Source organism: Hylobates moloch, unplaced genomic scaffold, assembly GCF_009828535.3.
Source record: "Hylobates moloch isolate HMO894 unplaced genomic scaffold, HMol_V3 SCAFFOLD_11, whole genome shotgun sequence".
NCBI lineage: Eukaryota > Metazoa > Chordata > Mammalia > Primates > Hylobatidae > Hylobates > Hylobates moloch.
The window spans coordinates 16599162-16611997 of record NW_026652286.1 but is presented as its reverse complement, the minus strand read 5'-3'; the positions used below and the strand labels follow the sequence as shown (position 1 = coordinate 16611997).

Here is a 12836-nt window from a genome sequence, read left to right as displayed (position 1 = left end):
GTCAGATGCACAGACAGAAAAAATATATATATATTAAAAGGGAAAATATGCACAAGCACTTGCTATATTGAATAAGAATAAGATTATTAACACCAAATGAGACATAATTGAACTAATGAGGCATGATATGTTTATAATATTCTTTGTGAGTTGTCAGGTTGCTACTTTAAGTACTAGTTCTATTACTTCTAGCATATAAAGGCTATGTCTTGATTCATAGCTTTTGTTAAAATCATATAATACTACTTAGAAAAAGAAAATTTTTATCTCTAGAAATTGCTGTCACATGAAGATATTTACTGTTATTTATAATAAAATATGGGTATCTTAAAAAAAAAAACAAGTCACACTGTCATTTTAGATGTCCTGGAAAAGATAAATGTGTTTGAAATTACCCAGAGGTGAGGTAAACTCTAAAAATGTTGGTCCTTCCTGCTTTCTAAAATGAAGTATAACTTCATAGTCAGTGAGAACTTCCAGTTTTCTAAATTTCCTATTTTGGCTCCACCTTGGATTTCACTTTTCAGATAAAGGCAAGTTAAAACGTGAGCAGGAGGGAGGATGCCTACACAATTAGGATGATATCCCTTTGTATTCATGCAACTTGCCTTCAACTTAAGTACTTCCCTCCCTCTCTTCCTTCCTTCTTTTCTAGATTAAACAAAATCTTTTCTTATTTTTGTTTGTTTGCTTGTTTCATGACAAGCTCTTTTCTTTTCTTTTCTTGCCCAAGCTTTCTCCTCTGTAGGTAATAAGAACATTGAGTCTTCATACTCAGCCCACTCAATTCCATGACAATCTTGACCAGAGTAGAAGTAGACCTCAACATTTCATCAGCTGATCTGGTCTTAGCCCACTGAGGTAATGGGCTCAGCCTCAATGTGCTCAGACCAGATCAGCTAATGAGACATTGCAGTACTTTCAGTATCCGGTGTGCCTAAGGAGAGTCCTGGGCATGAAGAGTATGCCCATCAAGGTATCTACAACGTTCCAGTCACCTGCCATTTTGACCTAGGCCATTGATGAACTGTCCCATTGAGAAAGGCCTTCTCTCACTGTCTCCTTCTAAAGTAACCATTTAGTCATTCCTTATCATTTTTATTTTTTCTTAATTGTTTTTAAGTTTTCTTTTAAAAAAACAGCTTTATTGAAAAATAATTGACATACAATATTGCACAATTAGGCACATATTCAAAGTGTAAAATTTGGTAAGTTTTGAAATATATATTCTTCTGTGCAAGCAACACAACAATCAGGATAATGAACATATCCACATCTGTCACGCAAAATGCATCACTCCTAAAGTTTATTTATGCCCTTTTGTAATCTCTCTCTCCTGTCCCTTCCCCATATTCCTATCTTCAGGCAACCACTGATCTGCTTTCCATTACTCTACATTAGTTAGCATTTTCTAAATTATATATACATTGAATCAAACAATATGTACTTTTTTTGTTTTATTTTCTACTTTCCTTCAGCATAATTACTTTGAGATTCATCTACATTGTTGAATATATCAAGAGTTAATTCCTTTTTATTGCTGGGTATTCTATTGTATAGATTATCTGTTCACCTATGGATGGGATGGACATTTGAGTTATTTCTAGTTTTTTTTCTGTAGGCTTTTAGAAATAAAGCGGCTAAGAACATTGATTGATTGATTGATTGATTGACACAGGGTCTCGCTCTGTTACTCAGGGAGAAGTGCAGTGGTGCAATCACGGCTCACTGCTGCGTTGACCTTCCGGGCTCAAACAATCCTCTTGCCACAGCCTCCTGAGTAGCTGAGACTACAGGGGCACACCACCATGCTCAGATAATTTTTAATTTTTTAGTTAAAATTTTTTAATTTTTTGTAGACACAGGGTCTCACTATGTTGCCCAGGCTGGTCTCAAACTCCTGGTCTCAAGCAATCCCTCCTCCCTCAGCCTCTCAAAGTTCTGAGATTACAGGTGCAAGCCACTATACCTGGCCACTATGAACATCTATACATGAACAAAGTATACATTCTTCTTATGAATGTATGCTTTCATTTTCTTTGCATACATTTCTAGGAGTAGAATGGCTGGGTCATAAGGTAGATGAATGCTTAATATTTTAGGAAAGTATCAACTGTTTTCCAAACTAATTAAACCATTTTATATTTCCACCAGCTACTTGTGAGAGTTCTAGTTGTCCCACATGCTCACCAATACTGGTATGGTCAATCTTTTAAGGATTAGACATTCTAACAAATATGTAGTGATGCTTCATTGTAGGTTTATTTGGCATTCCCCTAACGAATAACAGTGTTGAGCATATTTTCATATGCCAATTGTATATCTGCCCTGTTAAAGTAACTCTCCAAATCATTTATCCCCCCCCATGTTTTCTTGAATTGTGTATGTATTTTGCAAATATATATGATTTGCAGGTATTTGCACCTTGTATGTGGCTTGTCTTTTCATTCTCTCTTCATTCACTGTCTTTCAGAGCATAGAAATGTTTAATATTGTTGAAGTGTAACTTGTCAATTTTCATTTTTGTGGATCATGCTTTTGGTGTCATATCTGAGAAAGTTTTGACTAATGGAAGGTCACAAATAGTTTCTCCTATGTTTTCATCTAAGATAGCTACAGTTCAAGGTTTTACATTTAGGTCTATGATCATTGTGAGCTAATTATTGTTAAGCTATTCTTGCACTCCTGGGATAAACCCCACTTGTTCATGATACATCTTTTTATAAATTGTTGTATTCCATTTGCTAAAATTTTGTTAATAATTTTTTGCACTTATAGTCATGAGAGATACTGGTCTATGATTCTCTTTTCTTAAGTTTTGTGACCAGGATAATGCTGACTCCCTAGAATCAGATGGAAAGTATTCCTTCTTATTTCTTTTCTGTATAAGATTGTGTAGAATTGGTATTTTTTTTCCTAAAATGTCTGCAGAATTTTCCAGTGAAGCTAGTGAAGTAATCTGGGTCTGGAGTTTCCTTTGTAGGAAGGTTTTCCATTTCTTTAAGAGATGTAAGACTATTCAGGTTTCCCATTTTTTCTTGAGTAGGCATTGGTGGTTTGTGTCTTTTAAAGGAATTGGTCTTTATCACCTAAACGACAAATTTACTGGCACATGGTTGTTCAAAATATTCCCTTATCATCCCTTTAATAACTGTGTGATATCTCTCATTGCTGATACAGGTAATTTGTGTCCTCTCTCTTTATCTGAACAATCTGGCTAGAGATTTATTAGTTTTTTTTTTATCTTTTCAAAAAAATCCAGCTTTTAATTTCATTGGTTTTCTCTTTTTTTTTTTCTATTTTACTGATTTCCACTCTTTTATTATCCCATTTCTTCTGCTTACTTTGTGTTTGATTGGCTCTTATAGTTTCTTAGAGTGGAAGCTGAAGTCATTGATTTGATATCTTTCTTCTTTTATTACACAGATATTTACATAACTTTCCCTCTGAAAACCTCAGCAGTGTTTCATAAATTTTAATATGTTGTATTTTCATTTTCATTCAGTTCAAAATACTTGCTAATTTCCATTTTGATGTCTTCTTTGATTCATGGGTTTGTTATAAATGTGTTCAAGTATTTGGGGGTTTTGCAGAAAACTTTCCACTATATTTTAGTTTAAATCAATTATCATCAGAGAACACACTCTATATTACTTGAATTTTCTTAAACTTACTTCAACGTGTTTCATAGCCATTATATAGACTATTTTGGTTAACATGCTATGTACTTTAAAAAATGCATCTTCTGCTATTATTGAATGCATTTTTCTATAAATATCAATTAGGTAAAGTTGGTCAATAATGTTATTCTAGTCATCTATATCCTTACAGGTTTTTTCACTTGTTCTGTTAATTATGAAACAGGGTATTATTGTTACTCACTAGAGTTTTAGATGTTTCTCTTTTTCCTGGCAATTCTATCAGCTTTCACTTCAGGTATTTTGAAGCTGTGTCATTTTTAAAAAATTAGAATTGTTATGTTCTCATGATAAATTAATCCCTTAATCATCAAATGGCCCTATTTATCCCTAGTAATATTCTTTTTACTGAAGTCTACTTTATCTGATATTAATATATCCATTCTTACTTTCTTTGGATTAATTTTATCATTGTATATATTTTTCATGAATTTACTTTTAACATATTTGTGTCTTTATATTTAAAGTTAATTTCTTATAGGTAGCATATAGATGGATGTTGTTTTTTATCTAATCTAACAATGTCTGATTTTTAAATAGGGTGTTTAGATTATTTATATTTAATGCAATTACTGATACATGTGGCTTTAAGCCTACCATCTTGTTATTTATTTTCTATTTCTGTTCTTTGTTCCTCTTTTCCTCTTTGTCTTGATTTGAATTAATTATTTTTAATATTTCATTTTATTTACTTTTTTGGCTTGTTAGCCATAACTCTCTACTATTTTAATGATTGCTTTGGTGATTATATATTTTTAACTTACCATAATCTACTTTCAGTTGATATCACATTATTTCACAAATAGTATAAAAAAATCTTCCTTCCATTTCTCTCCTAGTGGCATATGTGTTATTTCCATCACACATTTTATTTCTACATATTATCTCCACAATATATTATTATTATCACTATTGCTTTAGACAATTATCTTTTAAAGAGACAAAAATAATTAGCACTGTGGGGTTTTGGGTTTTTTTGTTTTTGACACACAGTCTTGCTCTGTCACTCAGGTTGGAGTGTAGTGGTGCAATCATGGCTCACTATAGCCTTGACCTCCTGCCTCAGCCTCCCAAGTAGCTGGAACTACAGGTGTGGACCTTCACTGAACCTGACTAATTTTTGCATTTTTTGTAGAGATGGAATTCCACCACGTCACCCATGCTGGTCTCAAATTCCTGGGCTCAAGTGATCTGCCTACCTCAGTATCCCAAAGTGCTGGAATTACAGGCATGAGCCACCATGCCAGGCCTAGTAGCATTGCTATATTACTTATATAGTCACCATTGCCAGTGCTCTATATTTCCATCTGGTATAATTTTACTTCGTCTGAAGGACTTCCTCTAACATTGCTTGTCATGAAGATCTGCTGGTGATGAGTTCTTCAGTTTGTGAATATCTTAAGGTCTTTATATTGCCTTAATTTTTGAAAGACACTTTCACTGGGGAAAGTTTTCTATATTAATGGGTTCCTCCCCACCTCCTCTTTTAGTATTTTAAAGATGTTCTTCCACTGTCTTCTTACTTACTTGTTGCCAACAAGAAATCTGCTGTCAGCCTTATTTTAGCTCCTCTTGTACATAATATGCCTTTTCTCTCTGCTTTTAAGATTTTCTCTTTATCACTAATTTTAAACAATTCTATTATAATGTGCCTTGGTTTTGTCTCTTCATGCTTCTTGTGCTTGGAATTTGTTGAGTCCCTTGGATCAGTGGGTTATAGCTCTCAATTTTGCACATAGAAATTGTTCAGACACTATTTCCTCCAATATTTTTCTTTTCCTTGCTTTAACCTGTCAGAGACTAAAAATACTCAGAAATTGGCCCATATGAAATTTTCTCACATCTCACTGATGCTCTGTTCTTTTTTTTTTTAAGTATTTGTTTTCTCTCCAGTTTTCCTTGTGAATAGTTTTGTTATCTTCTCAAGTTCACTGCTATGTTCTTCCACATTGTCTAATCCGGCATTAGACATGTTTAGTATATTTTTTGTCTCATATATTGTAGTTTTCATCTCTTGAAATTTGAGTTCTTTTATATCTTCCATGTATTTACTTAACATGTTCAATCTTTCCTCTAGCTTCTTGAATATATAGAACACAGTTAAAACAGCTGTTTTAATGTCCCATCTAGTAATTCTAACATCTGTGTCATTTTGGGGTCAGTTACAATTGATTGATTTTTCTCTTTAGTATAACTGTGGACTAAATGAGCTGAAGCCTCTCTGGCTCCCTGTTCCATAGTTTTGCATTGGCATTGCAAGTTCATGCTCAATGTGTCTCTAGTTTACAGAACTCATTTTGCTTCAGAAATCTTATTACCCAGTCTGCGTACAGTTCCATACCAAACTGAGACTTGCTTTAGAGTTGTCTGAAACTACTTAAGAACTATGTGTTCAGGACTCTATTAGCACGGGAGAGTTTGCATAACACCAAGCTACCATCTTTCTTTCCCATCTGCCTGAGTTTTTCAAGTGATGTACCCTGCTCATCCACTAAGGTATCTGCTACCACACTTGGCACTCACTGGCAATTGTTTGACTGGACTTTAACTGACTGACAGTGTAGTGTTGTGGCTAAGTGTCTACTTTCAGGTTATAGGGCCTGACTGCTTGGGTTTGCCTTCCTGCCAAACCACTTAGTAGGTATGGCCTTGAGCAGGTGATTAACTTCTCTGTACCTCAATTTCCTCACCTGGAAAGATAATAATGATACCTACCCTATCAGATTGTTGTAAGGATAAACTCTGACAATGCAATTTAAGGATATTAGAATAGCATCTGGCTTAGACACTTTCTTGTTAGAGTAAGGGGTGCAGCCTGGATCTACACCTGGGAATTTGAGTCTGTAGATCACTTTCTTAATCATTACATGATATCCTTCTATCTGCTTTGCAGGTTAGAGAAAATTTCCCTTCTGTATTTATGGCTGGATCAACTTCTCTGATGATTTCAGCCTAAGCACATCCCAAGTGCCTATCTAGCCAGAAGTAGTTGGTAATGGCTTTTTAAGTCCTGAAGTATGATAGAAATTGTTTTTATCAACACTAAGTGAAAACAAAACATCAAAACAAAAGACCAAGAAAAAAGAAAGTGACTAGAAAACACTATTTTGAGACTCTTGGAGATAAATCAACTTTCTTCCTCAATCTACTTTCCTTTATTATATCTTCCTAAATCAGAAAAAAACAAATATGAAGGACACTTATGGTCCCTTACAAGCCAACATTTTTTGGTCTCTGTGATTATTCTTTCATGGTTCAATATTTTATATTCAGAAGATGGAAAAAGGTTAAGAATATACACAAAAATTTAAGTTTGTTAATTAGCAATCAAAATGGATATAAAGAAATGAGTTCTGATAACTATAGAGTAAAGCAGCAGTTTGTCTACGACATAGGTACATGTTGAAGGCCAACATTTCACCTTTTAAAATATCTTTAAAACACTACCAAACTAAGTGGCATACATTTTCAAGCTTACTTTGGATTCAGAAATTAATATTGTTGTTATGAACACAAATTTAAACATTGAATGAATATTCAATCCAAACCTGGAGGCATCACAATTGAACTGCTCAGAATTCTTGAAATTAGCATTTATTATCTTGAGCTAAATAACTCATAAGCATTACCTTTTCTGTAGGATTAATTTATATCCTTCTAGTGATGTTCCCTCAGCAGCCTTGACTCTGATAGGATGACCAATAGCCAGGCAGCCCTGAGCTATCGCTCGGCTCAGGATCATTCCAGTCTTCCAATGAATAGAGAGGGGGAGAAAGGTCTAAATAAGTTAAAAGAACCAGAAAATTCAACAATGTGTCACAAATAGTGAGGTCATTATGCCTGGATAACCCTGGATATTAACAGTTGCTGAAAGTGAAACACTACCCACAACTTAGCAGTCAGCGAGCCCTGCTCAGAATCAGTAATCTTCTGTCCAACAAGGGTGGCATTTTACAGTTCAGCGCAAAATAAAACAGACCTTGATATCTTCATTTGTCTTTTTTTTTCTGTGCATATTTCACAGTGCAGCAATTTGGGGTCCATCACGTGTCACTTGCTGTAGTTATAACTACAGAGCTTACCGGAAATATGTATGCACAGAAAAAAAATAGTGCAGTGAACTGAAAAGACTGAAACAAATCCTTAACCTTTGTATCAATTTAAAGTTTTACTCTGGGTCTAAATATCATGGGTTAAACATTTTAAGGTGGTTTGTGAACTGCTTTTGTTTTTAATGTTAGGACTTTCTGCCAAGGAAATTAAAGGGGAATATTGCTTGAAGGGCCATTTAACCATTTTCTTACTTAGTGAGTCAACACAACATTTTTCATAAGTGACAACCACAGAGAAATTTGTCTACATCTACTGGAGAATTATGGCACGTAAAATTCTCTCTTAATAGGTAAAAAGATTTATTTTTAAAACAGGAAGAGAGAGTTCAATCTTAAAGGATTTTCAGAATTGTTTCCTTTTTAGCATATACTTTATTTCTCACGTGTTTGCAGTGTGGAAAAGAAACATGATGATGACTGATGACTTAGGAAAAATATTTCTAAAAAAAATTGGTTTTAGTAAGTACTGAATGAAATCCTTGTTTGACCATGCTTGTCTATACAGAAAAAAAAAACTGTTTAGGGTGAGGAAAGGCAGCCATCATTTATTAAGCACTTTCTGTATACCAGACACCATGCTTGAACATCACACATGCTTTCTCATTTCATCTTCACAGCAACTGTGCAAAGCAGGTATAACTAACGTCATTTATAGAAGAGAAAACAGTAGTTCAATGCAGCTAAGTAACTTTCCCAATGTCACACAAGAGATTTCAATTATTTAATAACTCCAAAACTATACTCTTTTGGTAGGCATTCCAATTATTTTTGAGGAGATTTTAGACAAGTACATGTTTTCTGCTATCATGAAATTCTAGAAACAGACACCATGAAATTAAAGAATATGGGATCTGAGAATGGACCTTCCATAGCAGCTGGTCCAACTCTTTTTGATAGAACACTAAGGCCTAGATACCATGTGTGGCTTGTCTGCTGTCATATAGTTATTCAGTGGCAGTGCTGGGACTAAAATACTTCCATTATGCTCACAGGTGAGTCAAATATAGAGGAGTGTTTTATATCACAATGAAAAGTTCTGAAGTCAAAGAGACCAAGAATCTTTCTTCTGCTATTACTAACCTCAGTTTCTTCAGCTGTATAATAAAAATCTGCACGGATCTTATAACATTAAATGAAATAATGAATGTGAATAAGGTACCTAATATAATGTCTGACATACAGTATTCAATTAAGTGGAGATGTTATTATTATTAAATCAGAAACAAAATACCACGTAAAAAGGGCAAATAGTTAACATAGTCTCCTGCTGGAAATCCAGATTTTAGGAAAAGCTCATGTATACTTACTATGCTGTGATATATGAAATAAATAATATGTCTTAGTACCTTTGTGTCTTAATTATTCCATATGTTTGTTTTTAACTTTTAAAGAACAATAGCTAAGGGCAATCCAAAATTTCATTTGAGAAAATAGTGTCAATCTTCCCTCCTCCCAGCAAACTTCACTGGGTGACTTCGCATTCACGGGAGTACTAAGTAGTAGCAAAATCATCTGTGATGAGGGGACAAAGGGAGATAAAAGAAAGATAATTGTGAACTGCACCATCTCTTTTCAACATAAATACATATTTACAAAATGTACTGCAGTAGTAAGATGAAAGGAAAGGACAATTTTATGTTCTTCTATAAGTCATATACAATAGTACAATAATAAAGTGAAAAATATTAAATATTACCAACACAAAGGAACACAATGTGTTAGGCACTGTTCATGTTTATACTCAGGGATTTCTTTTAAAACTACGTCCTTGCTAAGACAATATGCAAAGTTGGTATATGCTGGTAATCTACCAGGCTCAGGAAAGCTGAGGGGTAAAACTCAAAATGAAGATCTAGGAGTAGAAGCACATTCAGACAAATCTCGAGAAAATGATGAGTCTGTGGACTACAAACAAATTCTATGCTTGGTTTAAATACACTGTGAGGTATAAACTAATCAGTAGCATGTCTGATAGTGCACTGAATGCTCATTTGAGAATCTACAGAAGTCCTGTGGGCTAGGCAATACCAATAGCAGAGATGGCATTTCTAACAGCCAGCAATTTATCTCGCTTTCACTTGTGTGTTCATGTGCCTGAGAGCACCGGGTGCCAGCGAGTGCGGTGAGCCAGCAAGCAAAGGGAGGTCACTCAGTGAAAGCAGACACTCTTAGGTACCTTGGTGATCAGCCACACACTGGCTACAGGCCACAGGATCGATGGCGCTGTTTGACTTCTGCTGCTTGCTTCACTGCCTGAGAAACTCCACTTTCCAATGGAAACAGAGGAATGAAGGACAATATTGGGATCTACCTATATCATGAGAAGAAGTATGCATTTTTAACTCATAGTCTAAGAGTTAAACTCCTCAACACACTTACCCAAAATAAGTTATCCTAGAACATTATTTATTCTGATTGAGATCTCTTTTCAAAAAGTATCATTCAATCCCCTTTAATTCAATTCAATCAATATTTGTTGACCACCAACTCTAATATGCAAGACCCTATGCTGTGTGGTGTGGAATATTATAAAATATTTTTTCCTGACCCAAAGAAACATACAACAGAGTAGAGGCAACTTCTCTCTCTCTCCCCACCCGCCTTTCATGTTAAGCTCCATATGAATGATTAAATAGTGTTATTACAGGCATGAAAAAATGGTACTCTCATTTCTGCTGGAGTAACCTAAAGGTGGAGCATCTTGAAAGAGGTTAACATGTAAAGCAGGCCTTGAAGGATGGGGACAGTGTGACAGGAGTAATAAAGAATAAAAAGGTATTCCAAGTAAAGGCAAGGAAGCTTAATCAATGTGTCTTAGGATTTGCAGGTAGACTCATAAAGTAAATTTGTCCAAACTGTAGAAAGTGTCAAGTGCAAAGCTATGGAGTCAGGTGGACAGTAGGGAGCCAGTGAAAGTTTTCTTTTTTTTTTTTTTTTTAATATACTTTAAGTTCTGGGGTACATGTGCAGAACATGCAGGTTTGTTACATAGGTATACACGTGCCATGGTGGTTTGCTACACCCATCAACCCGTCATCTACATTAGGTATTTCTCCTAATGCTATCCCTTCCCTAGCCCCCCACCCACCGATAGGCCCTGATGTGTGATGTTCCCCTCCCTGCATCCCTGTGTTCTCATTGTTCAACTCCCACTTATGAGTGAGAACATGTGGTGTTTGGTTTTCTGTTCTTGTGTTAGTTTCCTGAGAATGATGGTTTCCTGATTCATCCATGTCCCTGCAAAGGACATGAACTTTTTTATGGCTGTATAGTATTCCATGGTGTATATGTGCCACATTTTCTTTATCCAGTCTATCATTGATGGGCATTTGGGTTGGTTCCAAGTCTTTGCTATTGTGAACAGTGTCACAATAAACATACATGTGCATTTTTTCTTATAGTAGAATGATTTATAATCCTTTGGGTATATACTCAGTAACGGGATTGCTGGGTCAATGGCATTTCTGGTTCTAGATCCTTGAGGAATCGCCACACTGTCTTCCACAATGGTTGAACTAATTTACACTCCCACCAACAGTGTAAAACTGTTCCTATTTCTCCACATCCTCTCCAGCGTCTGTTGTTTCCTGACTTTTTAATGATCAAACATATCTTGCTAACAGCAGATTTTAGTAAGGTTGATTTGGTAAGGGTAGAGGATAACAGATTGTAGAATGAAGACACCAAAGGCAGGGAAAATAGCTGGGAGTTCACACAATCTCCTAAGAATAAAGAAATATGAGCTGAGACTTTAGAGATAGTTGTGGGGATGGACAGGGGGTACTGAAGGGGGAGACACTGCACCCACATCTCCTGTGTTCCTTATCAGATTACATATGCCAAAGGTGTTGTGCACCTTCTAGCATTGCTTGCTTAGATCTAACTGTCAAATTATTAGGCATTCACATCACTTGTAGGAATTCTATTACTTCATACTTAATAAACTATCTCCTAAATTATATGATCACTTTCACTGAGTAATTATTCCAGGTTTTTTAGTACCAATATTTATTTGTGTATGCTTACAGGAATATGCCAATTTATATTTAAAACCCAATAAATGATGTTGCTTCAATAACAATTTATTTCCTATATCTGTGCTAATGCTAGATATTTGTTGAGTAGCAAATTATTTTTTAAATGCACAAATTCAATGATGATTTAAAAGGAAAAATTTTACAAGTGTGATCAGGTACTACCATAAGGATAAAACTAATACATGTGGTAATTATTCTATAATGAAAGTCACTTCTCAAGAGAAGAAAACATCATATGACTCCTATATGTGAAAATGAAATTTTAAAAAATACAGCAACACCACCACATAAGCAGATTTGACTTACAGTGCTTACAGTGCCTGGATTCTGGAGGGGAATCCCCACAGTTTCTGAACAATGATAAACTACATTGTACTAATCCATTCGCCACAGGACTCAGCATTTAAAGTAGCAGTGTTACTCAACCTCCTAATTCCAAGTTGCCATCACACTCAAAACTCCCCTCTGCAACTGGGCAGAAGATTGTTTTGACTGAAATTAGTCAGACAGAAGAACCATACAGCCAACTGCTTCTTTGTACAGCACCTGCTGCCAGCACCTATATTCTTGTTATCTCCACAACATGGTTTAATATTTCAACAGTTGGCTTATTGGTGAAGAGTGAAGGGGTCCTTTGTCTCTGCCTTGGGCTGGCACCCAGTATTAACACCATGCTGTTCTTCAAGTGATATTTTGCTGGACAGTTCCCAAGTGATTCTACATAGAGCAGACACAGCAAGGCCCACTAACCCAGCTTTATTTTGTGTTATTAAAAAAAAAATTCCTGCCAAGTCTGGTGTTCTGATACGCTCAAAACTGACAATGGCCATTACATTTCTCTTCTGTGACTTCACTTTTTAAATTAATTTGATAGCTTAGCTTTAGACCAAACGAGGGTGGGAAGTTAAGAACTATGAAAGTTGGGATTTAAGAAAAAAAAAGTGCTCTGACAATCCACAACATAATATGCCATATGTATATGTGTGTGT

General features: G+C 35.3%; 1 protein-coding gene across 1 annotated transcript in view; it reads right to left on the bottom strand.

Annotated features, from left to right (window-relative positions):
• The window catches only part of DCDC1 (doublecortin domain containing 1), a 486974-nt gene that overhangs the window by 209884 nt on the left and 264254 nt on the right, over nt 1-12836 (bottom strand). The window contains 2 exon segments of the mRNA XM_058424526.1: nt 7328-7446; nt 9987-10121. Of these exon segments, the coding sequence (XP_058280509.1) occupies nt 7328-7446; nt 9987-10121 (254 nt within the window).